Source organism: Peromyscus eremicus, unplaced genomic scaffold (genome assembly GCF_949786415.1).
Source record: "Peromyscus eremicus unplaced genomic scaffold, PerEre_H2_v1 PerEre#2#chr22_unloc_1, whole genome shotgun sequence".
NCBI classification, from domain to species: domain Eukaryota; kingdom Metazoa; phylum Chordata; class Mammalia; order Rodentia; family Cricetidae; genus Peromyscus; species Peromyscus eremicus.
In genome coordinates this window covers 10,012,309-10,039,605 of record NW_026734286.1, presented here as the reverse complement: position 1 = coordinate 10,039,605, position 27,297 = coordinate 10,012,309, and the positions used below count along the sequence as shown (strand labels likewise).

At 61.7% G+C, this 27,297-nt stretch overlaps 3 protein-coding genes across 3 annotated transcripts; 1 reads left to right on the top strand and 2 right to left on the bottom strand.

Annotated features, from left to right (window-relative positions):
* Window positions 1-3,152: 3,152 nt before the first annotated feature.
* Window positions 3,153-5,130, top strand: Tbxa2r (thromboxane A2 receptor). The gene is made up of 2 exons (XM_059252043.1): window positions 3,153-3,962; window positions 4,754-5,130. Exons 1-2 carry the CDS (start codon window positions 3,192-3,194, stop codon window positions 5,000-5,002), a joined length of 1,020 nt encoding a protein of 339 aa, XP_059108026.1. The 5' UTR covers window positions 3,153-3,191; the 3' UTR covers window positions 5,003-5,130.
* Window positions 5,131-7,610: 2,480 nt separating this feature from the next.
* Gipc3 (GIPC PDZ domain containing family member 3) lies at window positions 7,611-12,872 on the bottom strand. Its single transcript, XM_059252051.1, has 6 exons — window positions 12,693-12,872; window positions 11,336-11,521; window positions 10,939-11,119; window positions 9,985-10,097; window positions 7,886-7,967; window positions 7,611-7,762 (listed from the first exon to the last, which is right to left on the bottom strand). The coding sequence occupies exons 1-6, from the start codon at window positions 12,870-12,872 to the stop codon at window positions 7,611-7,613; spliced, it is 894 nt and encodes a 297-aa protein (XP_059108034.1).
* A 2,697-nt stretch (window positions 12,873-15,569) lies between these two features.
* On the bottom strand, window positions 15,570-21,072 carry Hmg20b (high mobility group 20B). The gene is made up of 10 exons (XM_059251896.1): window positions 21,000-21,072; window positions 20,717-20,772; window positions 19,900-20,008; window positions 19,408-19,611; window positions 18,862-18,982; window positions 18,649-18,695; window positions 17,501-17,573; window positions 16,807-17,022; window positions 16,271-16,403; window positions 15,570-15,956 (listed from the first exon to the last, which is right to left on the bottom strand). Exons 2-10 carry the CDS (start codon window positions 20,752-20,754, stop codon window positions 15,944-15,946), a joined length of 954 nt encoding a protein of 317 aa, XP_059107879.1. The 5' UTR covers window positions 20,755-20,772; window positions 21,000-21,072; the 3' UTR covers window positions 15,570-15,943.
* Between the last annotated feature and the right edge of the window lie 6,225 nt (window positions 21,073-27,297).

The following is a 27,297-nucleotide window of genomic DNA, read 5'->3' as shown; positions in this document are numbered from 1 at the left end:
GCCTCTCTGTCACATCCCCGAGTCCCGTGCCCCTGGGGGTCCCCAGTGCTAAGCCATCTACCCAGGGCCTCTGTTGGGGCCTGTCCTCGGCCTGTGACTCGGTTTCCCCAGAGATCTTTGCTCCCTCCTCTCTCTGCCTGACCTGGGAAAGCACAGAGGCCCTGGCTGCTCTGCTTCTGGGACACCACAGCGACCTGGTACTGACCCCGTGGGTGAGTCCCTCCCCTCCCTAAGGAGACTCCACACCCACTCCCCAGGTGAGCTCTGCATGGTACCTGGGGACCCTGCACCCACCAACCACTCTGCTGAGGTCCCCTGGGGTGTGGTGACAACGGCCAGGTCTCCAAGTTCCCTGAAGGGCATGGGGTGTGGCCTTTACTCAGGTGGTCTAGCCTGGACAAGTGTAGTTCCCTTGGTAGCACATGGGTATCCTGGTTCCCTGTGTCTGGACCGGGCCGGTTCAAGATGCTCAGGTGGGATGGAGCTGGGGTGACTCGGGGTGTGTGTGCGTGTGCGTGTGCGTGTGTGCGCGTGCGTGCCGCGCGCGCGCGCGTGTGTGTGTGTTTGCGTGTGCGTGTGAGCGTGTGTGTGTGTGTGTGTGTGCGCGTGTGCGTGTGAGCGTGTGTGTGTGTGTGTGTGTGCGTGTGTGCATGTGTGTGTGTGCACACACGCGGGGACATGCATAGACTCAGCTCACAGCTCAGGCCTCATCTCCATTGACCACACCAGGAAACTGAGGCCCAGACGGAGCCTCCGTCAGGCCCCACGTCAGGGATAATACCTGCACCCCGGGGCTTCAGCACAAACAGGAAGTGGCCCGGCCCTGTGGGAGGGAGAGGAACAGCCTGTGGTGAGCCCTGAGGGTCTGTGAGGGTGTGGGCATCCACACCAGGTGTCTGGGGTGCTGGCAGAGCCCTCTCTGGGAGCAGATGGGGTCCAGACGCTGCCTCAGGGGCTCTGGACACCAGGTGTAAGCCGAAACCCACAGGGGTGCAACTTCTTTGTACCGGGGAAACTAAGGCTGCCCACGGTGGCGGTGGAGGTGGAGGGCCCAGGCTGCCCTGGGGCCCCGTGGAGAAGGCCTAGGGGGATGGATGAGCTGAGCGGAGGGGGAGGAGGAGGAGGAGGAGGAGGAGGAGGGGCCTGGCGCTCAGGGCCCGCCACACACCACATTCCTCGAGGCTGGAACGCAGCCACCGGTGCCTGGGCCTCAAGGAACAGGGACCAGAGCCCCAGGGCACACACGTAACAAGGGCGAGGCCCCATCGCTGACAGAACACTGCTGCCCGCCCCCCCAAAAGCAGGGACAGAGCTTAGGAGCGCAGAGCTACCCCACACCCCAGGACTCGGGACCGGAGGATTCTAGGATCCCCAGCACACTGGGGGTCGGGGTGGGAGCTCAGGAGAATTCTAGAACCCTAACCCAGGTGCTGCGGCCTGTGCCTGCCATCCCAGCAGGAGCTGGAGGCATGGATCTCCTGGATCTCCGTGAGTTCCAGGCTAGCCCAGTCTACACTAGAGTCAGGCCGACAACAGCAACGCTCCAGGCCCAGAGCTCCTGCCCTGAGGCTGTGGGATCTGATGAGGCACAGACGCTGAGCCATCTCCCCGGACCACACAGCCCGGGCTGCTGGCCAGCATGGGAGGCTGCCAGGCCCGGCCTGGGGTCTGGCCTGGCCACCTGAGCCAGCCATCATCACCTGAACCCCAGGGGAGGGAGCAAGTGACGGGGAGACTGGAAACCGTCGTCCATCCTTGGTGGCCGTGGGGACCCAGTGCGAGGCTGGGCCAAAGACTGGGACCGTGACAGAGGAGGGGCGGCCGCTGGGGGAGCGCGCCGGGGTCCCAGGGGACCTAGCACAGACGCTCAAGTATGTGCCCAGTGCCTCAGAGCCAGGGCGACGCCGTCAAGGGGCGGCCACGGACACCAGCCTGTCCCCCTCCTCCATCCCGCTGAGCCTCAGTTTCTCCTCCGGATGGTGCAGGCCCAGGAAGGCCCACGCCGTCGGTGGTCTGGGGCGGTGGGGCAGGGGAGCTGTTCATGCCCACTGACGCATTCTGGGCTGCATGAATTGAGCACCTAGTGTGTGCCAGGAGCAGAGATCACTGTTCTCAGCATCCGCTGGCTTAACTGGAGGGGAAGCAGTCTCCGCGGGGACGCGGGATCAAGGACAGGCGCATCCGGAACCCTGAATGACCAACGTTAAAACCCTAGAGCTCCGTGGGAGGGGACGGGCCGGAGCGGGGAGGGAGGAGAGAGGGCGCCGGGGCTGGCGCTGCGGCTCGGGGGGTGGGGGGGGGTGAGGGTAACTGCGGCCCAGCTGGAGGACTTGAGTCCAGCCCCCGAGGCCCACATGGTAAGAGGAGAGAACCGGGTCCGGCCGGCTGCCCTCTGGCCTCCGCGTGCCCTGGGCGGGCGGGCTGTGCGCCTTGCTCACTCACCCCATGTGTAAGTGAATAACGTAAAAGAAATGAACAGGCCAAACATGGATCACACCAGAAATCTGAGGCAGGAGGACCACTGTGAGCTGCTTCCCAGCCCGGGCTGCGCAGGAACGCTGTGACATTAGGCACTGCCCACCTGTCTCCGGTCTTGGTTTGGTTTGGTTTTAATCTCTCTGTGTAGCTGAAACTCACAGCCATCCTCCTGCCTCAGGCTCCCCGGTGCTGCCAGGGATCTGACTGTTGAACAGTCTCCCGTTTCGACAGCCTCGGTCCTGTGATGTGACCCAACGGGGCCCCTGCGTCCCTGCGTCCCTCCTCGCAGGAGTGGTCCCCGGGGATGTGTCCCTGTCGGGCTCTGGGTTTTTTTTTTTGTTCCCGAAATGGAACAAGAACTTCTGGGTTCGTTTCTTATTTTAAAAGTGACGTGAGAAGGAGAGGGGACCGGTGAGGGCCGGTCCAGTGAGCGGGCGTCAGGACAGGTACCAAACCAGGCCGGAGCGGTGGAGGGGTGACGGGTGGGGAAGCCGAGGCCACCGTGTGAATGCAGAGACCAGAACTCAAACCCAGGGCTGCAGGGCGTCCCCCCTACTCAGGGTGTAGACTTAAGAAAGGGTATTTGCTCCTGGGGCATGGAGGGCTGCATAGGAGTTCACCACAGGCCATCGGCCCCAGTGACAAGCCCTCGTTGTCTCTGCAGGTGAGCCCGATGGGGTGGTGACCCCCCCATCGCCGCGGGCTCGGGCGCCATGTGGGCCAACGGCAGCGCCCCGGGGCCCTGCTTCCGGCCGATGAACATCACGCTGCAGGAGCGGCACCTGATCGCCTCGCCCTGGTTCGCCGCGTCCTTCTGCGTGCTGGGCCTGGGGTCCAACCTGCTGGCCCTGAGCGTGCTGGCCGGGGCGCCGGCGCCGCGCTCGTCCTTCCTCACCCTGCTGTGCGGCCTGGTCCTCACCGACTTCCTGGGGCTGCTGGTCACCGGGGCCATCGTGGTGTCGCAGCACGCGGCGCTCTTCGCCTGGCAGGCCGCCGACCCCGGCTGCCGCCTCTGCCACTTCATGGGGGTGGCCATGGTGTTCTTCGGGCTGTGCCCGCTGCTCCTGGGCGCCGCCATGGCCTCGGAGCGCTACGTGGGCATCACGCGGCCCTTCTGGCGCCCGTCGGCCACGTGGCGCCGCGCCTGGGCCACGGTGGCGCTGGTGTGGCTGGTGGCCCTGGCGCTGGGGCTGCTGCCGCTGCTGGGGCTCGGCCGCTACACCGTGCAGTACCCCGGCTCCTGGTGCTTCCTGACGCTCGGGCCGCGGCGCGGCGACGTGGCCTTCGGCCTGCTGTTCGCGCTGCTGGGCAGCGTGTCCGTGGGTCTGTCCTTCCTGCTCAACACCGTGAGCGTGGCCACGCTCTGCCACGTCTACCACGGCCGCGAGGCCGCGCGCCAGCGCCCGCGGGACTGCGAGGTGGAGATGATGGTGCAGCTGGTGGGCATCATGGTGGTGGCCACCGTGTGCTGGATGCCGCTGCTGGTGAGTGTCCGCGCCAGAGCTCCCCCTCCCCACGGCCACGGGGGCCACGGCCACAGGGGCCACGGCGGGAGGGAGGCCTCGGGCCTCGGGCCACAGCCTCCGGGCTTCTAGGAGCTGCAGAGGGTCACGGGGAAATGTTTCTAGGTCGGGGCCTTCCGGAGCAGGACTTCGAAGGATGCACGGAAAATGCTGGGGAAAGCATCCTAGATAGCATGGGGGGCCCGGCGGCCCGGAGGACTGTTTAACGTGGGCACAAGGCCTTCCTTTCTTCTCTCCTCCTCCTCCTCCTCCTCCTCCTCCTCTCTCTCTTCCTTCAGCAGACATTTATTATGTGCCGACTGAATACAAACTTCCCCAACACAAGCCTGGAGAGCTTGCGTGTGGCCCAGGCACTCAGGACTCAGACTCAGGCCAGCCTGGGCAACTGGGCCAGACTCTGTCCAAAAATAAAACGTGGAGGCACAGGCCTTTAATCCCAGCCCTCGGGAGGCTGAGGCAGGTGGATCTCCGAGTTCAAGGCCAGCCTGGGCTACAGAGTGAGTTCAAGGCCAGCCTGGGCTACATCGTGAGACCCTTGTCTCGAAAAGTGAACAAAAGAAGGCTAGAGCCTGGCTCGGGGCGGATTGCTGCCTTGATCCCCAAGTTTACTTTCTCTACCTCAGTCCAGCTAGGGCATGAGCCAAAAGCCTGTACCCCTTCCTGGGCCCAGCAGCAGCAGCAGCAGCAGCAGCAGCTCAGAGAGGTTGTCCCACTCCCCCAAGGTCACACAGCACAACCCTCTGCTCCTGCAGGTCTTCATCGCACAGACCTTGCTGCAGACACCACCTGTCATGAGCCCCTCCGGGCAGCTGTCGCGGGCCACGGAACACCAGCTGCTCATTTACCTGCGTGTGGCCACGTGGAACCAGATCTTGGACCCCTGGGTCTACATCCTGTTTCGCCGGTCGGTGCTCCGACGCCTGCACCCGCGGCTCAGTTCCCGGCACCGGGCTCTGTCCCTGCACCCACCCCCAGCCCAGGCCTCACCCAGTGGGCCCTGAAGGACAGTGCCGCCCAAACCTCAAGCCCTGGGTGACTGCCACAGGCCCGTGTCCCATCCCAGGAGCCCGGGTGCTTTGTGGACTAAAGGAGGGAGCCATCGACACAGGGTTGACTCCTCTGAACCGCTAGGGACGTCCTCCCTGAACGCCCAGACTCCTCCCAGTCCAGGGGGTGCTTGGGTCACAGGTGAGAGGTCACATGGGAAGCTGGGGTTAACTCCCAGGTCAACCTGAGGGTCCAGGGAACCAGCTGAGACCCGGGGCCCAGAGCGGGCGTCCCCGACCTTGGGTGTCGGAGGCCTCCGTCGGTCCCCAAGCCAAGTCTGGAGTCTCCAACCTCCCGGTGTTTACCCCGGTGTTTACGAGCCTCCCTCCCCCACGGCTGCCCAAGGCACTCGCTCAATAAATGGCTGACCAGCCGGTCGGTCGATGGAGCGTCCGAGGTATACAGCAGGCGCTCAGCTTAGCATCCGTGGACCCGTTCGCCCCCTGCCCCGCAGCTCAAACCACTCAAAGTGAGGGCTGTGGGAACTCAAGGCTCCTTTATTCACTGCCGAGGTCCCCGGGGCCGGATCGTCTCACTCGGGGTTCCCAGCCAGGCTCCTGAAACCCAAGCCTCAGTTTCCACCATCTTGCCCTCCTGCTGGGACGAGGTCACCAGGCCAGTGGCGGCAATAGTCGCCAGAGCCCGGGGGACAAGACAGCTACCCCTGGTGGGGCAAGGGGCCAGGAGTGACCCGTATGGTGGGGGGCACGGACTTCTGGGGTCCCAGCTGGGGCTTGGGGGAAAGGGCTGGCTTCTGGGGGGTGGCGGGGACTTGTGGCCTGGGGCCCAGGTGGGAGGCTGGGGGACCTGGCCTGGGGCAGGCTGTGGCCCGGCTTCCATCGTGAGGCCCAGGCCCAGGGAACTTGCTCAGAGCTGGGGTGGAGGCTCTTGGGGGTGGCGGGCTCGGAGACCGAGGTCCGGGGGGCCCAGGCTGCGTTCTAGGCTCGAGGCCCGGGGTCTGTGGGTGGCGGTCGTCTCTGTCTCTAGAGCTGAGGAGGCAGCCTTCCGGGCCTGGCTGGGCTCTGGCGGTGCTCGCCTGGGCTTCGGCGCGTGCCGGAGCCTGAGGAACGAACTGGGTTCTAGAGACCAAGTGGGCTCCGGAGCCCAGCCGCCGTCCTGTGTCGAGCTGGGGGTCACAGCTGGCGCCAGCCGGCATCAGGTGCTGCTCGCGGGAGCCCTCACCCGGTCTGCCCTCAGAACGAGTCGGGGATCTGGAGCCCGGCTCCTTCTCGGCCGGTGGCCGTGGCTCAGACCCTGGATGCCCGGCTTGACCCGCGTGGGCTCCGGAGCTGGGCCAGGCCTGGAAGTCTGTCTGGGTCCCCGAGTCAGACTGTGTCCCGGAGCCTGCATGCCTTCTTCTGGGCCTCGCTTCGGAAGTGGAGGGCGTTTGGGAGCGGGGCCCCGGAGCCACAGCAGGCCGGCTTCCGGCCCTCGGCTGGGCCTCAGAGTCAGGCTCAGCACTGAAGCCGGCTTGGGGTGCAGGGTCCCGGGAGGCGCTGGGGGGCAGGGCTGGGGGGCAGGGCTGGGGTCGGAGTCTGGAGCCTGCGGCAGCGTGGCCTGCTTGGGACGGAGGTACGACAGACCTGGCCTGGGGTCCGCCAGCTGGTCCCCCAGAGCCACTCCAAAGGTCTGGAGAGGGCTGGGCCCTGGGGGTGACTGTTTCAGAGCTGGGATGGAGCTCTGGGCCTAGCTGCGCCTTGACGTTCGTCTGGGTTCTGGAGTGGGGCTGCGGGCCAGGACCTGGCTGGACTCTGGAGGCCGGCTGAGGGTCAGCCATGACCTGGGCTCCAGCACTGGGGCTGGACCTCAGCTGGGCTCCAGAGCCAGGCTTCCCCTCTGGGTGGGTCTGAGTTCTAGAACCAAGCTCACCCTCACAGCCTGCGTGTGTTCTAGAAGCGGGCTTGGTCTCAGAACAGACTTTGACCTGAGAGCTGCCCTGGGTTCTAGGTCTGGGCTTGGTCTCCGGCCTGGCGCGGGCTTCCAAACTACCCTGGGCTCTAGAACTGGGTCTAGCCTCAGAGCCAGCCTGGGTTCTAGGCCTAGGCTGTAGTGCAGATTCAGGGTGGGTTCTAGAGCAGGGCTCGGCCTCAGGGCTGCCCTGTGTTCTAGAGCCAACCTGAAATTCAGGGTTGCCTTGGGTTCTAGGACCAGGCCGCGTCCCAGGACTAGACTGGGTTCTACAGTCTGTCTGGATCTCAGAGACGACCTGGGTTCCAGAACCGGGCTGGGAGTCTGGCTGGACCTCAGAGCTGACTTGGGTTGCAGAACTGGGCTGGGCCTCAGGGTGGGCCTGGGCTACAGAACTGGGCTCGGTTCTAGAGCTGGCCCCGGCCCCGGGCTTGAACTGGGTTCCAGAGTCCGGCTGGGATTCCAGCTGGGCCTCGGACCTGACCTGGGTTACGGAACTGGGTCTGGTTCTAGAGCCGGGCTGGGCCTTGGGGTGGGCCTGGGTCCCAGACCTGGGCCGGGTTCTAGGGCCAGGCCGGGTCTCGGGGCTGTCCTGGGTTCTGGAGCGGCGCTGCGGCAGGGGGCTGGGCCCGGGGCTGCGCACCCCCGCGCACGCTAGCCACAGGCGTCCCGGGCCTCGCCGATGGCCGCCCACACCTCCACCACGAACTCGTCCGGGAAGGCGAACTCGCCCAGGACCGCGTCCAGCCCGCGCGCGAAGGCCTGGGCTCCCGCCGAGCTGCGCGCAGTCTCCACCACGGCGGCCGCTGCGGGAGCAGACAGACGCACGGACGCCCGGAGGGGCGGGATGGACGGGCGCCCGGGTGAGCTCGCGCGTGCGCGCCCGCCCCGCCCGCCCCGGGGACCCCGCGCTTACCCGCGCCGCTTACCCAGCTCGGGGTCCCGGATGCCCATGTAGCTCTCCAGCAGGTCGTCCACCCTGCGCGCCGCCGCCGCCTCCACGTCGCTGGGCTGCGGACAGGTGAGCGGCCCGGTGAGTGGCGGGCGGCAGGCCCCGCCCCCAGGAGTGATAGACAGGTGAGGGGGAGGGGCTGGGTGCCCGCCCCCAGGAGTGATAGACAGGTGATGGGCAGGGGCTGGGTGCCCGCCCCCAGGAGTGATAGACAGGTGATGGGCAGGGGCTGGGCGACCCGCCCCCAGGAATGATAGACAGGTGACGGGGAGGGGCTGGGTGCCCGCCCCCAGGAGTGATAGACAGGTGAGGGGGAGGGGCTGGGCGACCCGCCCCCAGGAGTGATAGACAGGGGATGGGCAGGGGCTGGGTGCCCGCCCCCAGGAGTGATAGACAGGTGACGGGGAGGGGCTGCGGGACCCCGCCCCTAGGAGTGATAGACAGGTGATGGGGAGGGGCTGGGCGACCCGCCCCCAGGAGTGATAGACAGGTGACGGGGAGGGGCTGGGTGCCCGCCCCCAGGAGTGATAGACAGGTGATGGGGAGGGGCTGGGCGACCCGCCCCCAGGAATGATAGACAGGTGAGGGGGAGGGGCTGGGTGCCCGCCCCCAGGAGTGATAGACAGGTGAGGGGGAGGGGCTGGGCGACCTGCCCCCAGGAGTGATAGACAGGTGATGGGGAGGGGAGGGGAGGGGAGGGGAGGGGAGGGGAGGGGAGGGGAGGGGAGGGCCCGCCCCCAGGAGTGATGGGGAGGGAGGGCCCGCCCCCAGGAGTGATAGACAGGTGATGGGGCAGGGGCTACAAGACCCCGCCCCCAGGAGTGATAGACAGGTGATGGGGAGGGGCTGGGTGCCCGCCCCCAGGAGTGATAGACAGGGGATGGGGAGGGGCTGGGTGCCCGCCCCCAGGAGTGATAGACAGGTGAGAGGGAGGGGCTGGGTGCCCGCCCCCAGGAGTGATAGACAGGTGATGGGGAGGGGCTGGGCGACCCGCCCCCAGGAATGATAGACAGGTGAGGGGGAGGGGCTGGGTGCCCGCCCCCAGGAGTGATAGACAGGTGAGGGGGAGGGGCTGGGCGACCTGCCCCCAGGAGTGATAGACAGGTGATGGGGAGGGGAGGGGAGGGGAGGGGAGGGGAGGGGAGGGGAGGGGAGGGGAGGGGAGGGGAGGGGAGGGGAGGGCCCGCCCCCAGGAGTGATGGGGAGGGAGGGCCCGCCCCCAGGAGTGATAGACAGGTGATGGGGCAGGGGCTACAAGACCCCGCCCCCAGGAGTGATAGACAGGTGATGGGGAGGGGCTGGGTGCCCGCCCCCAGGAGTGATAGACAGGGGATGGGGAGGGGATGGGTGCCCGCCCCCAGGAGTGATAGACAGGTGAGAGGGAGGGGCTGGGTGACCCGCCCCCAGGAATGATAGACAGGTGACGGGGAGGGGCTGGGTGCCCGCCCCCAGGAGTGATAGACAGCTAACAGGGAGGGCGACACTTTCTTCAGCGGGGGCAGCTCTGGGGCCCCTGAAGCAAATCGTGAGTCATTAAAGAGAGGAGAGCAGAGGAGGAGGTGTGGGTGGAGGGGAGGCGGTGAGGGGATGAGGGGTAATGACACACGTGTGGAAACACAAGGACACCCACTCTCTAGTGCAGTTAATTCACAGAACGACAACTCTCTAGGACCTCGGTTCAGCCCCCAGGACCCCCGTAAAGGAGGAGGGGAGAACTGGATCCCCAAGCGCCCTCTGCCCTCCACACGCACGTACACACACCACAGCAAGACGTAATGACGCAATAAGCTCAGTTTATAATTGAGTCAGGAGCAGGAGGCACCCTGGAACCCTGGAACCCTGGAACCCTGGAACCCGGAGCCGTTCCTGCTGTCCCATCCTCCAGCCCGCACCCGCACCAGAAACTGAGGCTCTGAGAACAGGGTCTCTATCCTTCTGACACAGGGTCCTGCTCTGAAGCTCAGGATGGCCATCCTCCTGCCTCACCCTCCCGGGTTCTGGGACGACAGTCCTAGGCCACCATCAGCACTCTGGGCTCCAGGTTTGTGACTCTTCGTGGGCCCCGAACTCACTCACCGCTTCCTCCACGGTGGCAGCGCCCCCAGCGCGCAGACGCAGCGTCTCCCTCCCGCTGCTCACTTTGGCTTCCACGGGACACTTGCTGCTCCTGCTCCTCTGGCCAATCATATCTGGAGGGGACAAAGCAGAGACAGGCGCGTTCTGCTTTGTGTGGATTATTTTTCATGTTCTCTTTTGCAAACAGGGTCTTTGCTCTATAGCCCAGGCCGACCTCGAACTCAGGGTTTGCCTGCCTCAGTCTCCTTAGGGCTGTGCAAGGATTAGGGGCTGGGGGCGTGGTCAGGGGTGGAGCCCCGCCTAGAATCCCCCAGTGAGGGGCTGGGGGCGTGGTCAGGGTGGAGCCCCGCCCAGAATCCCCAGTGATGGACTGGGGGCGTGGTCAGGGTAGAGCCCCGCCTAGAACCCCCAGTGAGGGGCTGGGGGCGTGGTCAGGGTGGAGCCCCGCCTAGAATCCCCCAGAGAGGGGCTGGGGGCGTGGTCAGGGAGCCCCGCCCAGAATCCCCAGAGAGGGGCTGGGGCGTGGCCGGGGTGGAGTCCCGCCCAGAATCCCCAGAGAGGGGCTGGGGCGTGGCCGGGGTGGAGTCCCGCCCAGAATCCCCAGTGTGTGTTAGTCTTTTTCGGTGGCTGTCCCCCGTGCGGCGCTCCTGACAAGGAGCGAGGCCGCTGCTCAGCACCCTGAAGGGCCTGGGACCCTGCACAGACAGCAGCGCAGAACAGTGCTCGCGTCGCCAAGTCTGAGAGGCTCTCCCGGAAGCCACCCTCCTCTGATCTGAGCATCCCTGGCACGCTGACTGAAGTCATCGCAAGCCAGGCCAGGATGAGGGCGTTCGGGGTCATCCTTGGCTACGGATGATTGAGTTTGAGGGTAGCCTGGGCTATGAGACTGTCTCAGGAAACCACTTCCTGCCTCTCGCTGCCGGTCCCGGGAGCACGCCGGACCAGCGTCCTCACCGAAGGCTCTCCGCGGCTGCACCAGGCGCAGCGTGAAGGGCTGGGACTTGGGCAGCTCGCGCAGCATCTTGGCCACCTCGTAGTGTCGGCAGCCCACGATGGAGTGGTCGTTGATGGCCTCGATGCTGTCCCCCACACACACTGCCTCGATCCTGTTGATGATGCTGCCTTCCTTGATTCTCTGTGGGGAATCAGTCACTAGTGGGGACGCCGGGGCCGTCCTCCCTGGGGTCCCAGAGTCGCCTTGGATCCATCAGTCACCTAGGCAGGTCACCACATACGCGCACACGCACACACGCGCGCACACACGCGCACACACACACATGCGCGCGCACGCACACGCGCGCGCGCGCACACACACACACACACACACACACACACACACACACACGGGTACCTTGATGAAGGCGTATCCCGCCCCGTTGTCTGTGATGGTCAGTCCTAGAGCGTCCTCCGTTTTGGTGACCTCCACCTCTTTGGTCTCTCCACGCACGTGCGCAAAGATGAAGTCTTCCAGCCCGATCTGTCCCCCCAGCAACTTCTGCATGTCCACTTTGTGACTATTGAGGGTGCAAAACAGGATCTGTCCGGACAGGAGAGGGACCCAGAATCAGTCATGGGGGGCCCACCCTGTGCGCACCCTGTTGAGGTGGACGGTCTCTGCGGGCGCCCCCTGGAGGCCAGCGGCACCTGTGCCCCACGCGGGACAGCTGAGGCCCCCACTGCCCACCTGTGAACAAGGGGCCAGGCCTGACTGTGGGCATGGTGCCTGTCTGTCATCTCAGCACTCAGGAGCCTGAGGCAGGAGGATGACTGACAGTCTCAGACTTCCCCCAAGTAAAAAAGTCTAAGCATCCTGGTTCACCAATGTAACCCCAGAAGCTGGGGAGCTGAGGCAAGGGGGTGCTGCAAGCTAGAAGCCGGCTTGGGTTACAGGGCGAGTTCCAGGCCAGCCTGGGCTACAAAGTGAGAGCTTCTCCTAATTAAACAAAGGAATGGGAGCCGGCAAGATGGCTGATCTCCACGACCTACGTGGTGGAAGGAGAGAACTGACCCCCCCAAGCTGTTCCCCAGCCTCCACTGTGTGCTCTGGGGTCCGCTCAGTAGGTAGGGTGCTTGTGGCTCAGTAGGTAGAGTGCTTGTGGCTCAGTAGGTAGGGTGCTTGTAGCTCAGTAGGTAGGGTGCTTGTGGCTCCGTGGGTAGATGGGTAGAGTGCAGGATAAACCAGGTGTAGTGGTGTAAGGCCTGTAACCACACCACAGCACTGGGAAGGTGGAGGCAGGAGGATTGGGAGTTCAAGGTCAGTCATCCTCAGCTACATGGTAAACTAGAGGGTCAGCCTGGGCTACTAGAGACCCTGTCTCAAAAAACATCACTTTTAATTTCTTGAATTTAATTACATTTCTCTGTTTTTGTTCTTCCTTCTTCCTTTTTTTAAATTTTGTTTTTCTGAGACAAGGTCTCACCCTATAGCCCTGGCTGTCCTGGATCTCACTCTGTAGCCCAGGCTGGCCTCGAACTCACAGAGATCCACCTGCCTCTGCCTCCCGAGTTACCCCACTACTTAGTGGGTTTTTAATTTATCACACAAGCACTCTACCCACTGAGCTATTGATTCCCACCCACCAGCCACAAGGGCGTCCTGACGCCTGGGTCGGGTCCTCGGCGGATGTGGGAACCCCACTCCCTGTCTCGCCCGTTTTTTCGCGTGGCATGCAGACGGGTCCCGGGTGGGGCCCGGGGTCTGCCCTCACCTCGGTGGGCGCGATGCCGAAGGCCTCGGCGATCTTGGCGTAGAGCTCGCGGACGTTGGTGAAGCCCTCGATCCTGCCGGTGGGGCTGCCGTGCGCCAGCTGCGTGCGGAACACCAGGCGCGGGCGCGCGCGGGCGGGGGGCTCGGTGGCCCCGGGCTCGCGGGGCGCAGCGCTGTCCATGGCGCGCGGGGTCCGCCGCGTCTCGCGCCTCCCGCCCTGGCTGTCCCTCCCGGCGACAGCTGAGCCGGGCGTAAGCGGATCCGGGAATCCGAGCCGCCTGGGGGAAGGTGAAACCGCGCCGGACCAGCCGCGCAGCTCCCCGGGGACCCGCGAACAACAAGGGGGGCCCCCACCCCCACCCCCGGCTCCGGGTGCTGTGCGCGGTCCTGGCGTCCTGGGGAGCCCCGCCCCCGCCCCCTCCGCCCCCCCCCCCTCCGCCCTGCCTGTCCACTCCCGCGTCCCTCCCTCTGCTCAGCCATGCTGCCTTCCTCCCTGCCCTGCCCCAGGGCCCTTGCACAAGCTGCGACCTCCCCTGGGACTCTGTCCCCGGAGCTTCCAGTGAGTTCTTGCTCACCTGTTTATCCCAAAGACCACCTGCTGCCCGTACCTCCGAATCTCTCCTCTAATAAGTGTTGTTTTTGAGGCAGGGTCTCATTGTAGCGCAGACTGGCCTGGAACTCACTATGTAGCCAAGGATGACCCGGAACTCCACCTGATCCTCCTGCCTCGACCTCCCCAGATCTGGGATGGAGACCCAGGAATGTGATGGCATAGACCTGAGCCAGGTGAAATGGAGTGCAGGGCGGGGGGTAGACACCTGGGGCTGTGTGCGTCTCCTAGGTTCTCACCACAGAGTGCCACACAGGAGGTGGGAGGGAGGGAGGGAGGGAGGGAGAGAGGAGGGGGGAGGGAGAGGGAGGGAGGGAGGGAGGCAGGGAGAGGGAGAGAGTCAGTCTAGACATGGGGACACCCCAAGACCGGAGGAGGTGGAGCCAGGAGGATCAGGAATTTAAGGTCATCCTTGGCTACACAGTGCATTCCAGGCTAGCCTGGGCTACATGAGACCTTGTCACAAAACAAGACTCAGAACTAATTAATTCTCCTTCAGTTCTTTTGTTTGCTCATTAGTTTTTTCTTTGTTTTTGTTTATTTGCTTTTCCAGTCAGGGTTTCTCTGTGTAGCCCTGGCTGTCCTGGAACTTACTCTGTAGACCAGGCTGGCCTGGAAAACACAAAGAGATCCGCTTGGCTCTATCTCTGGAGCGCTGGGATTAAAGGCATGCACCATCACCATTACCTAAGTTCTTTAGTATTTCTTTTTTTTTTCTGCCTGCGTGTACACCTGCAGGCCAGAAGAGGGCACCAGATCTCATTACAGATGGTTGTGAGCCACCATGTGGTTGCTGGGAATTGAACTCAGGACCTCAGGAAGAAGAGCCAGTGCTCTTAACCACTGAGCCATCTCTCCAGCCCCTAGTATTTCTTTTTTAAAAACATTTATTTATTATGTACACAGTGTTCTGTCTGCATTTATGTCTGCAGGCCAGAAGAGGGCACCAGATCTCATTACAGATGGTTGTGAGCCACCATGTGGGTGCTGGGAATTGAACTCAGGACATCTGGAAGAGCAGCCAATGCTCTTAACCTCTGAGCCATCTCTCCAGCCCACCACTTCAATTCTTTTGTTTGTTTGTTTGTTTGTTTTTTGAGACAGGGTTTCTGTGTAGCTTTGCGCCTTTCCTGGATCTCATTCTGTAGACCAGGCTGGCCTCGAACTCACAGAGATCCGCCTGCCTCTGCCTCCTGAGTGCTGGAATTAAAGGCGTGCGCCTCCACCGCCCAGCCCACCTCAGTTCTTAAGTGGAGGTGTGGCATCGGTACCCCCGTCCTCCCAAGCTCAGGGAGGCCTTCCCCGACTCTGGCAGTCCCTGTCTGTCCTGGCCTGTTGTTCAGTCTCCGCCTCTGTCCGTCACACAGCAGAGTCCTAGGCCTGTGTCAACTTTCCTTTTCTCGAAAGAACACTATTGGCACAGTGCCCGCTCTGCCCCAACATGACCTCATCGGAGTTAATTACACCCACCGTCACCCTAATTCCTAATACGGTCATGCCTGGCGGTTCTGGGGTGAGGGCTGGAACACTGGGGGGGGGGGCACAATTCATTGGCAGTGCATGTGTGTTGAGTTGTGCAAGCTTCTAAAGACACTCTTACTATCTCATTAACTAAAGAGCGCCCCTCCCTGCAGGGCTCTTCCCAGACGAGCCAGAGTTATCTCAGACGTTCTCTGCGACCTCCAACAGCTGAACAGTTGAATGCGTGGTCAAACAGGAAGCAGGCCCAGGCTGGCCTCCCCAGGGTGACTCACCACAGCCTGGGGCACATGGACAGTCCAGGGACACGCTGGAGTATTACTCAGCCGTGAAGAGAACATGCCCCACAGTGTCACGGTGCTCAGAGAGTGAGCCAGGCATAAAACGCCAGCGTGACCCCTGTGACCGGAAGTGTCCGGGTCAGGTGACTCCGTGGACCAGACGTGGATGACGGGTGCGGAGTCTGCAGACCCGGTGAGGTCAGGGCTTGCTCTGGGGGATGTTCTGAAGGCAGGAGCCGACGGCTGGAGGACCCTGTGAAGTGCGCTGTTTCCGGTTTGGAAACTGGGTTGGATGAACTGAGTGGCCTCAGGAGGGACGGACGGGTCGATGGGAGACCCCAGCCCAGCTCTGACTCAGTTTCCCCACCTGATAACAGGACAGTGACGGACCTGAGACCCTCTGCCAGAGGCAGAAGGGCTGGCGGGGCCACCGCAGCTGGAGAATCTCGGCGAAGGGGCCGGGCCCACTCCCCCAAGCCACAAGAATTAACTTGAGTGCAAACCCCACTTGTTTTCATGGAACATTTATTTAAAAGTCCGGATTGAGTGAAGGCAGGCGCTGGGGGTGGGGGCTGTACCGCAGCCTCCCTGTGCCATGGCACCCCGCGCCTGCGCAGTGGGTCCCCGGGCCCTGGAGTCGCGCTCTGCACCGGGTGGGGTGTCTCCTGCTCCTCTCCCGCTGTTGGGTGACCCTCCCCGCGAGGCAGGCAGGTCTCAGGCTCTGCAACCTGGAGCCTAGGGCGAAGCTAAAGGGATGCCGCTGAGATTTCACTGCGGGTTAGGTCTGGAGATCTCAGGGTGCAGCACCGGGCGCGGCCCGTCGGGGATCCCAGCTTCCTCCTGGGTGGGCGGGGAGGGGCGTCTGCCGGTCCCAGAGGCCTGTCACAGGTGCTCGCTGTGGGACAGGAGGGGCGATGGAGGCCGCGAGGCAGAGCCGAGTCTCCCCCGCCCCGCCCCGGCCACACCAGCCCCGCCCCGCCCCGCCCCGCCCACACACCAGCCCCGCCCCGCCCCGCCCCGCCCACACACCCGCCCCGCCCCGCCCCGGCCACACACCGCCCCGCCCCCACACCCCGCCCCGCCCCGCCCACACCGCCCCTGGCCACCCCCATCCCGCCCCAGCCACACTCCACCCCGTCCCCACCCCGGCCGCCCCCGGCCACCCCCATCCCGCCCCGGCCACACCCCGCCCCGGCCACACTCCCGCACCTGGCCACCCGCGCCAGGATCTCCTTGACGCGCGCGATCAGTCTCTCGTGCTGCGCGGGGTCACGCTCGATGGCTCCGTGCAGCCGCGCCATGTAGAAGTCCAGAGTCCCGAGCGTCGGCGTCTCCCCGGTGCCTGCGGGTCAGCGGGTCAGTGAGGGGCGGGGCCGGGCGCTGAGCGGGGCCGGGGAATTGGCGGGGCGGAGGGGGCGGGGCGTGTGATGGGAAAGGACGGGGCGGGCCGCACACTAGGAAGGCGGGTCCTGTCGGCGGAGCCCGAGGCCAGATGGGCGGGCCCGCGCGCTGGGGGCGGGGCCAGGGAAATCATCATGGCATAGCCCTCAAAGAAGGCGGGTTCTGTGGGCGGAGCCCGAGGCCAGATGGGCGTGGCCAGGGAAATCAGCATGGCAGAGCCCTCGGCGGCGGGCTGTGGGCGGGGCCCGAGGCCAGATGGGCTGGCCCGCGCGCCGGGGGCGGGGCCAGGGAAATCAGCACCGCGGAGCCCTCGGAGAAGGCGGGCTGTGGGCGGGGCCGCGCACCGGGCACCGGCAGGGAGGCGAAGCTGGCGGTGAGCGCCTGCCTCACGGCCTGCAGTTGCTGCTGCAGCGCCAGCGTGCGCCGCTCCTCCAAGGCCAGCTCCTGCTCCAGACGCTCGCGTGCGCTGCTCATGCTCTGCGTGTGGCGCTGCAGCACCGCGTTCTGCTCCTCGAAGGCCACGTTCATCTTCCGCAGGCGCCGCAACTCCGCCTCGCGGGCTGCGGACGGGAGTCAGAGCCCAGGGCTGTCCCGGGGCCGCCGCGCAGTCCCGGAGGGCGCTATCCCCCTCCATCCCTGGCCTCACCCCGGCTCCATCCCCCTCCATCCCTGGCCTCACCCCGACTCCACCCCCCTCCATCCCTGGCCTCACCCCGACTCCATCCCCCTCCATCCCTGGCCTCACCCTGACTCCATCCCCCTCCATCCCTGGCCTCACCCCGACTCCATCCCCCTCCATCCCCCTATCCTGGCTCCACTCCCCCCTCCATCCCTGGCCTCGATCTTGACCCCATTCTCGTCCATCCCTATCACTGGCCCAATCTCCTCTCCGGGCCTGACCCCGTCCCCCTCCGGCCCTGACCCCGTCCCCCTCCAGCCCGGACCCCGTCCCCCTCCGGCCCGGACCCCGTCCCCCTCCGGCCCTGACCCCGTCCCCGTCAATCCCTGACAAGGCACCAACACCTGCCAAAACCTCACCTTTGTTTTGGTCCAAAAACTCTTCAGTGAAGATGGGAACATCGAATGTGGAAAAGCCATCACAGTCCACACCCTGGGACATGGCAATGAGTTTGGTGGGGACCCAAGTCTCTGGAACTGGGAGGGGGTCTGGGCCACTCGGGGGCAGTGCAGCCTTTTATTTGTTTTGATTTGTGTGTGTGTGTGTGTGTGTGTCTGTGTGTGTGTGTGTGTGTCTGTGTGCCATGAGCATGCAGTACCCACAGGGGCCAGAAGAGGGCGGCAGATTCCCCCAGAGCTGGAATTACAGGGGGCTGTGAATGTCTATGTGGGTGCTCGGAATTGAACCCCAGTCCTCTGCAGGGATAGCCAGTGCTCTGAACCCTGAGCCACACTGGGCTGAAGCCAGGGCTTTCTACAGACCAGACGAGCACTCTGTGCACAGATTTACTCCTGTGATTTGCTTTTTTTCCTTCATGTTTATGGTTTGTTTGTTTTTGAGACAGGGTTTCTCTGTGTAGCCTTGGCTGTCCTGGAACTCACTCTGTAGACCGGGCTGGCCTCGAACTCACAGAGATCCACCTGCCTCTGCATCCTGAGTGCTGGGATTAAAGGAGTGGCCCCCACCGCCCGGCTCTGACTTCCAGGCTGGCCTCAAACCTGCCACCACCCTCCTGCCACAAGCTTGCACATGTTGGGAGCTTAGGCGTGCGCCGTCATGCCCACCTCATCGACAGTCAACCACAAGAAGGGCTGAAGCTCAGTGAATAGAGCGCTTGCCCAGCACAAAGCTCTGGCACGCACACTGTGCCTGTCATCCTGAACTGGAAAAGTAGAGGCAGAAAGATTGGGAGTTCAAGGCCATCCTCAGCCACACAGTGAGTTCATGGCTAGCCTGGGCTACCTGAGGCCCTCTCTTAAATGAAAAAAACTTCGGTTGATTATGTGTGTGCATGGTGGTGGTGGAGCCAGGGGTCCTGTGCATGCTGGGCCACGATTTCACCGCTAAGCCACGCCCCATCCCAAGATTGCTGTATGCCCAGAGTGGTCTTGCCTCTGACTGGGAAGCACATCTTGACCAGAAAAGGTCATGGTCACTTCCTCCTCTGAACTAGCTTGAAACATCCATGTCTTCTCCCCCAAGTCCTTCTGGCCAGAGAGACCCTTACCTTGTGCCCATTCAGGAGTGTGTTCATGAGCCCAGAGCCGGAGTCCTCTGATGGAGAGAGAGGAGGGTCAGCCAGGACTGCACGGAGTCTCCCTCCCATCCTCTCAGGTAGGCCTGGCCCCCTCCCAGGCCGGGGTCCACACTGGTGACTCCGTCTTGATACTAGGTAAACTTTTGTGCTTGGCACCCCATGGAAGGCCCAGGGCCCACGCACCTTTTTTAATTTTGTTTTCTTGGATCTTCTCTGTGCAGACCTTGTAGGCCTCCGACTGCTGGTACGCCCACAGCTCCTTTAAGTATTGCTGTTTCTCCTTTTCCGCCTCGTCCAGGTACCGCTGGGAGGGGGACAGCACCCACAGAGTAGGGCCAGCCCAAAGGAAGGCAGCTGGCCAGGGCCAGGACCCCGCCTCCCCCCGTACTAAACATCCGGAGCGCCCACCTTCCCTCAGACCCTTAGAGAATATGCCTTCTCCAGGCCTAACTGATGTCTGGCATTTTCTCCTTCACCCTTTCTGACCCCCGAACCTCCATGCCCAACAGGCGCTGGCTGGTGTGTGGCTCGTGTGCGATATTTGTGCGATTTGTACAGGTGTGTATTTGTGCACACGCACACGCAGACCCTTGTCCATCATTCACTCTCCTTCTTGTTCTCTGGGGCAAGGTCTCTCTCCGGACCCGAGCTCGCCTGCGGGGCTTGCCTTGCTGGCCGTGAGCCCCGGGGACCCTCTTGTCTGCCTCCCCTACCTCCCCCGGTCCCCACCTGCTTCTCTGCCGGCTGCAGCTTGCTCCACTCGGCGCCCAGCATCTTGGTGATCTCCGGAAAAGGCAGGTCTGGGTGGCGGGTGCGAATCTGCTCCCGCCGCTCGTTGAGAAAGCGAACGTAGCCGGTGACGGGGGCCTTGGGCCCATTGGGGAGAACTTTCTTTCTCTTCTTGCCTTTCGGCCAGCCTCTCTTCTTCACGGGCTGTAGGAGGGACTGTGTCCTTGGGAGGGGCCCTGGGCCGTGTGGCCATGGCCCTGGGCCGTGTGGGCGGGGTCTAGCTCAGGGACAGGGCTGCAGGTCAAGGGTCAGAAGTCTGGAGAGTCGAAAGAGGGGGTCCTGGGGCAAGACTGAGCCTGCCCGGGTGGCACTGAAGCCAGGGACAGGCTAGGGCGGGGCGGGGCCTCTCGCTAGGCAGTGGGAGGGTTCTCTACGGTGTGGACCTGGGAGGGGTGTGGCCGGGCCGGGCGGGGCTCGTAGGTGGTGACTCACCTCCTCCTCCTGGGACCCCTTCTCTCCGGCACGGGCGCCCTCGCTGCGCTCCTGTTTGACAGCCACTACGAAGGCCCCGTGCTGGCCCGGAGTCTTGCTTCCCGCAGGCCTTGGGGACATGGGAGACCAGGGTCACCCCCCACGCCAGAAGCATTCCCTCATGCCCACACATTCACCTCTGGGGGCTGGAGATCACAGAAGTGTGTGGAAGCGCACGTGAGCCCGGGGAAAGGGGGGAGTGGGGACCCAGCGTTTGGGGACCCGAGAGTCACCGTAGGCCACTGTGGGAACAGTCCAAGGATTTCAAGCTGGGGACGGGGTGGGTGTGGGGCCGTCGGGAAGCCTGGGAGCAGGATGAGGTAGTGAGGGAGACCATAGGGTGCCCTAGCAATTCCGGGGCGAGCACAGACCCTAGAGTCAGAAATCCCCGAAGAGTGGCAGGATATAGCCAGAGGTCCCAGGAGTGGGGGGAAGGCAGCTAAGGGGCAGGGACAGCACCAGACCACGGTTCCCAAAACAGGGTACCCAGGGAACGACAGGGCTTACTCGGAGGTACGGGAGGCTGGGGACAGGCATGTCTGGAGTACCCTGAGTTGGGATAGGGCTTTTCCAGTTACATGGGAGTGGGGACAGGGCATGTCCAGTTCCATACCCGGGGGTGGGGACAAGGTATGTCCAGGGGTCGGGGGGTGCAGAGAGGGCGTGTCTAGGGGGTAGCCGGGGTGAAGACATGGCATGTGCACGGGTACCCAAGGATGGGGACGGCGCACGTCCAGGGGTACCCAGGGAGGGGACAGGCTGGGAGAGGCGCACTCACGCGGTGGCCCCGCCTGGCTGCCGGGGGCCGTGGGACATGGCCTCTCTGGGCGGGACCTGGAACGGAGGACGGCAGAGGTCAGGGGGGTCCCGCCCGCCACCCCGATGGGAACCCCAGGACGGTGCCCGGGGCGCCCGGGGGAGGAGGAGGCGGATCCTGGGGCGGGGAGGTCCTCGGGCGGGCGGCCCCGCGATCCTTTGTTGCGAGATCGAGTCCCGGAGGCCGCGCCCCGCGCCCCGCAGCCCCCGCCCCGCGCAGGCCCCGACTTCCCGGCTCTTTTCACCTCCGAGAAAACTTTCCCGGGACCTGGGATGCGGCGACGCTCCAACCAAGCCGCCCGCGGCAGCCCCGCCCATATGCTAATGAAGCCCAGCACAGCGCTCCAATTGGCCAAGAACTCCACGAGGGGCGGGGTCATGCAGATTAGTCCCGGCGCGCCCGGCGGTGATTGGCTGAGGAGCTGCGGAGCCGCGTGGGAGGTGCGTCGGGCAGGTTGCGGGCGGGTGCGTCAAGTTCGGCTGCGCTTGGACGCGCTCGGGACCAATCGGAGGCGATTGGCTGCTCGCTATGGGGCGGAGCTCCTTAAAGGGCAAGTAGTCCCCATGCTGACGCGGGACCTGGAGAGGATGAGGACCGGGGTCCTCGGTAGAGGGGACGTTCTCAGTAAGTTTCCGAGGAAGGAGTTAAATTCCGAAGAGGCAGCCCCCTGCGGTGGGGCAAGATGTACTTACTCTTTTTTTTTCCTGAGACAGGGTTTCTCTGTGTAGTTTTGGTTCCTGTCCTGGATCTCACTCTGTAGACCAGGCTGGCCTCGAACTCACAGAGATCGGCCTGCCTCTGCCTCCCGAGTGCTGGGATTAAAGGCGTGCGCCACCGCTGGTGTACTTACTCCTACCACACTGAAAAAATAAAATAAAAAAATGGGCCGATGAGATGGCTCCGCACTTGAAGGAGATTGCCATCTAGTGGACAGCATGAATTCTGGACTCACAAGGTGGAAAGTGGAACTGGGGAAAAAATAAATGAATGAATGAATAAATAGATAAATAAATAAAATGAGCTGGAGAGATGGCTCAGTGGTTAAGAGCACTGGCTGCTCTTCCAGAGGGCCCGAGTTCAATTCCCAGCACCCACATGGCCGCTCACAACTGTCTGTGACTCCAGGTTCAGGGTTCCCGTACCCTTGCACACATGGTGTAGGCAAAACACCAATGCACATGAGAGGGGGGCGGGAGGAGAGCGAGAACCCATTCCCGCAAGTCGTCCTCTGAGCCCCAGAGCCCCACCGTGTGCTGACATGCGCAGTCCCCCCTACACAATAAAATAAACACGTGAACGTATGCTTTACACACGATGAACTGGGAGGTGGTACACGGAGGACTGGGAGGTGGTCTGTGCATTCTCTGACCCCGGGTCGCTGATTTTCCTTCCCATGGAGCCTTGATTTTGCCCTCTGAACAAGGGGTACATTGAACCATCGCAGCTAACAGGCTGGAGGCTTCTAAACGGACACCTGGACCTGGGACAGAGGCTGGGCGGAGAGCATCACCATACAAACGGCATTTTGAAGGACAGCTGTGGCTGGTGAGATGACTCAGCTGGCAAAGGGCTTGAGGAGGACCCCAAGAACTTGTATTTGATCTCCATTATTTGAATAGAAAATACCTCAGTTGCCAAAGGTGATTGTCACTCTAGTCTTTCATAACTTCCACAGCCAAAGAGAGAGTTGGCTCGGTGGTTGAGAGCGCCTGTTTCTCTTGCAGAGGACGTGGGTTCAATTCCCAGCACCCGCTGTCTGCTAAAAAACCATCTGTAATTCCAGTCCCAGGGTATCTCTCTTTTGACCTTCCTGGGCATGAGGCAAGCACATGGTACACAGACATACATACAGGAAAAATACTCATAAAGTAGTAAGTCAAACTCTTTTTAAAAAGACAGAAAGGCCTGAAGATATGGCTCAATGGTTTAAAAGCAAAAAACACATACAGCTTCCAGTTTGGTACCTGGTAGTCAAACGGAGGGCTGAGGGCGTGGTCAGGGTGGAGCCCCGCCTAGAATCCCCCAGTGAGGGGCTGGGGGCGTGGTCAGGGTGGAGCCCCGCCTAGAATCCCCAGTGAAGGGCTGGGGGCCTGGTCAGGGTGGAGCCCCGCCTAGAATCCCCAGTGAGGGCCTGGGGGCGTGGTCAGGGTGGAGCCCCGCCTAGAATCCCCAGTGAGGATTCAGTGACCCACCATGCACTGGGGGTCTTTTTTTTTTTTTTTTAAAGATTTATTTATTTATTATGTACACAGAAGAGGGCGCCAGATCTCATTACAGATGGTTGTGAGCCACCATGTGGGTGCTGGGAATTGAACTCAGGACCTCTGGAAGAGCAGTCGGTGCTCTTAACCTCTGAGCCATCTCTCCAGCCCGCACTGGGGGGGGGGGCGTCTTGTGCTCCATCCTTCCACACTGCAGTAAACTGAACCACAAATCCTATGATGGTGTAACATTGGACTAATCACAATGTAGGTGACTCATTAGACACATGGTGATTACGCCATGTGGGACCACACAGATACGCACACTTGCAGGCCTTGATGGCAGGTGTCAGTGACTCACCCAAACTCACAGACTGGAGGATCCTGAGCCCCTGCGGGGAGGTGAAGCAGTCAGAGGGGACTCCTTAAGATAAGGTTGGGTAGCCGGGCGTGGTGGCGCACACCTTTAATCCCAGCACTCCGGAGGCAGAGCCAGGCAGATCTCTGTGAGTTCGAGGCCAGCCTGGTCTACAGAGCGAGATCCAGGACAGTCAGGGCTACACAGAGAAACCCTGGCTCAAAAAAAAAAAAAAATTTATTTTTTTGATTCAGGGTCTCACTAAATTGCCCGGTGTAGTAGAAATCTAGTAGAGTCATTGTATCTAAGGTAAACCTTAGAATGTTACAGTTGTTTCTCGCTGTAGCGGGTAACAGTGCATGTATTAGTGTTTGTTGAAAGTACCTAGACTTTGAAGAACTCATAGCGGAGAACTGTGGTTGTTTTCTTTTTTTTTTTTTTTTTTTTTTTTTGTTTTGTTTTGTTTTGTTTTGTTTTTCGAGACAGGGTTTCTCTGTGTAGCTTTGCGCCTTTCCTGGGACTCACTTGGTAGCCCAGGCTGGCCTCGAACTCACAGAGATCCACCTGGCTCTGCCTCCCGAGTGCTGGGATTAAAGGCGTGCGCCACCACCGCCCGGCATGTGGTTGTTTTCTATGGATACTTTACAGAGTTGTTTTCCATCTGTTGCATGACTTTGGTCACAAGACTACCCAGGCACACTTGGAGGTCCTGAATGATGGTGTACTGCTGCAAACAGGACACCATCAGGACTAAAGTTTGAGGGCTTGGGATGAATTCCTTCAGGGAACGTACAGAATAGATGAAAGGTGCTTTGGTATGAGGAACTCACTGTACCCCAAACACAACCTTTGTGTACACTCAGCAAGTACGCTTCTGAACATAGGTTCCAGGTTCAGTCCACAGAAACCCTTCCTCCCTGCTGCCAGAGAGCCGAAAATTACATTCCGGAGCGACCCTCTTTCTTTGACCAACCATGTCATGCAGAACACCCAACAGACCATGCTGCCATTAAACTTGCAATCCTCCTGCCTCACCCTACCTTTAAACCTTTAATGTGAGGTCTCACAGAGCTCAGAGGTGGGGCATTCGCCTTGCAAACAATAGGCCCTGGGTTCTCAAAGCCTGGAACAGTGCTACACCAACCCCAGCACTCGGGAGGCAGAGGCAGGTGCAGGCGGATCTCTCTGAGTTCCAGGCCAGCCCAGTCCATGGAGTGAGATCCAGGACAGCCAGGGCTACAAAGGGAGACCCTGTCTCAAAAAAAAATATATAAAATAAATAAATAAATGAAGTTAAAATTTAAAGACACATGTTGCCAGACCAAGCCCCAGCACTCTTTGTCCCGAGAGACGGTTCTCTTCCCTATTGAACAGTGAGGGAAACTGAGGCCTATTGACTTGCCCTGACACCTGACCTTCCTCTCCAGCCCACCCTCAGATCTCAGAACATTATCACAGACTTGGAAATCCCTCCCCCCCGCCCCCCGCCTGTCAGCAGATCTGGTCCCCACTACATCAAAGCTGGCCCCCACACCCTGAGGCTGGACTCCAGCCACCAGGACATCCGATGCCCAGTGGATGGATGGAAGCGTGGGCTTGGCGTCCAAGGCTGCTGGACGCCCGAGGACATCAAAGACTGTCAGGGTCTGTTTGGACTCCCAGTCCATGTGTCCTGCCCCGGAGGGGCCAGGGGATGAATCCTTCCTGCTAACCTTCCTCTTAACTGGTCTTTTTTGACCTTTGCCCGATTCCAAAGCCTTTCCAGGGGGACAAATCCCTTCCATTCATGAGTTTAGATGGAATCATTCCCCTCCCTCTGTTGGGCTCTTTATGTGGCATTGTCTCTCACGGCCGGAGATCCTGCATCCTGGGGTGAGGGGTCCAGCTTTGATCCTGTCTGACCCAGAAGGCCCTGCTCTCAAACCTGCCATGGCTCCCCAATGCCCTCACTGACCCTCAGTTTTCAACCTGCCCCTGGCCCACGGTTTCCTGGTGACTTCTCCAACTAGGGAGACACAGGGGAGGGGGTGCGATAGAGAGTCAGGGCAGGGGAAATCAAGTGGGCCAGAAACCCAGAAACAGCCCATTGCTGCTGGGTCGGCTCAAGAGGCTGCCGGAAGCTGAGCACATTGCCTGTCAGCATTTGATGTGGGGTCAGGAATTCAAGGTCTGTTTTGGTTATGAGAGAGTTACAGGCCAGCCTGAGGTACATGAGACTCTGGCTGTAAAATAAAATAAGCCGAGGTTAGGGCCGTAGCTCAGTAGATGGAGAGTTGTCCCAGCTTGTATAAAGCCTTGGGTTCTGTCTCCAGCACCTGAATAAATGGGCTTTCATCCCAGCACACGGGAGGTCCAGGCAGGCGGATCAGGAATTCCTGGGGAGAGTTTGAGGCCAACCTGGGTTACAGGAGACCTTGTCAGCAAATCGAGGCCTCTGGGTGGCCGGGGACTTGGTTAATGAAAAGGACGGGAACAGAAATCACCCTAGGCCTGACCAACCAGCGGTTAGACAGCCACTTAGAGCTGTTAGTCCAGGTTGTCTCTGCCGGGTTCCGCCCTCCAGCCGGTGGCCTGGCCCGGAGCCTAGGTTGCTACATCTGTGAAGTTTGGGTCAAACCCTGAGAATCACATGCCAGCCTGAGGTAGACTTTCTCTGGGAGAGGCAGGCAGGAAGCCCACCCTGTGGAGGCTTCTACTGATCCCTATCTCTTCCTGTCTCTTAATCTCCTCAGGCCAAGGACCGTGAGCTCCTGTTATCTGCGGCCCAGCCCAGGCCAGGTCATCTCCCCAGAGGAGCCTGGGACACCCTCTCTGCCCCGTGTGCTGTGGCCCAGAACCAGATTCTCCTGCCTCCAACTGGCTAGAGCTGGGATGGAAGTCTATATATTTACTTATTTGAGACAGGGTTTCTCTGTATAGCCCTGGCTGTCCTGGAACTCGCTCCGTAGACCAGGCTGGCCTCGCACTCAAGAGAACTGCCTGCCTCTGCCTCCCGAGTGCTGGGGTCAAAGAAGTGGCCTTGGTCACTTCTGACATATATTGCTGGGTGCACAGAGGCTTGTAGGCAAAGGAGGGAGCTGTCTCATTTGGGGGTTCAGAACCAGGCTGTGTATCTCTAAGTGCTCCCGGAGGAAGGCTCTGTGTGGTCATGGAGATACATCACCCCAGCATCAGGAGCCGAGGTCCAAGGCTAGACCAGGCTATGGCATGAGACCCTTCATATTAAGGTGCTCTGGCTGTAGTGCAGTAGGTGGGACACGAAGCCCAGGTTCGAGCCTGAGCTCCACACAAACCAGAGGAGACGGCATCCAGCACTCAGAGGTCGTCCTCAGTTAGCTGAGTTTGAGGCCAGCCTGGGGGAAGGAAAAAAAAAAAAAAGGGAATAAAATGTCCTGAGGAGGAGGTGGTCCCGTGGTCTGGGCTAGTGTGTGTGGGTGTGCAGCACCTGCGTCCCTGAGTCACCACGGAGGCCTCGCCAGCTTCCCCTTTCTTTGAGCGTGCTTCTCCGAACCAGCCAGTAAGTAGGAGTGAAACCCGGGCGGCTGCCACGTGGGGCGCCGGGCCAGCAACCCTCATTAAAGGCCAGCCAGTGTTACGATGTTCCGCCCTACTATTATCTGCAATTAATAATTAATTAGTACTAATATGTCTCCCAAGCGCCTGTGTATCCCCGGGAGTTTATGGGATCACCCAGCTGTGCTCTCATTCTGACCCTTTCTGCGGGCAGCCCCGGGCTCCAGCTGCACGCTGGCTGGGGCCCAGGGTGTGGGTGGGTGGCCGACAACAGGTCTCAGGGCTCTGTTCCCTGAGCCAGGCCGGAAAGCCCATCACCTCATGAGGCTGAGGTTGGAGGATTGAGAGTTCAAGGCCAGCCTATGTTGTAGAGGGCCTTCAGGGCTAGCCTGGGCAACTAGTGGGACCCTATCTCAAAACAGAGAGAAATAATAAAGGCCTGGTGTGTGGGGTGCAACCCCCATGACCAG

Coding starts and splice junctions, on each gene's coding strand:
- Tbxa2r (XM_059252043.1), top strand. CDS start 3,192: ATGTGGGCCAACGGCAGCGCCCCGGGGCCCTGCTTCCGGCCGATGAAC. Junction 3,963..4,753: donor TGTGCTGGATGCCGCTGCTG/GTGAGTGTCCGC, acceptor CTGCTCCTGCAG/GTCTTCATCGCACAGACCTT.
- Gipc3 (XM_059252051.1), bottom strand. CDS start 12,872: ATGGACAGCGCTGCGCCCCGCGAGCCCGGGGCCACCGAGCCCCCCGCC. Junction 11,522..12,692: donor TCGGCATCGCGCCCACCGAG/GTGAGGGCAGAC, acceptor CTGTCCGGACAG/ATCCTGTTTTGCACCCTCAA. Junction 7,968..9,984: donor CTGCCACCGTGGAGGAAGCG/GTGAGTGAGTTC, acceptor ACCTGTCCGCAG/CCCAGCGACGTGGAGGCGGC.
- Hmg20b (XM_059251896.1), bottom strand. CDS start 20,754: ATGTCCCACGGCCCCCGGCAGCCAGGCGGGGCCACCGC. Junction 18,696..18,861: donor AGAAAACAAAATTAAAAAAG/GTGCGTGGGCCC, acceptor TCTCTCCATCAG/AGGACTCCGGCTCTGGGCTC. Junction 17,574..18,648: donor CACTCCTGAATGGGCACAAG/GTAAGGGTCTCT, acceptor GCCATGTCCCAG/GGTGTGGACTGTGATGGCTT.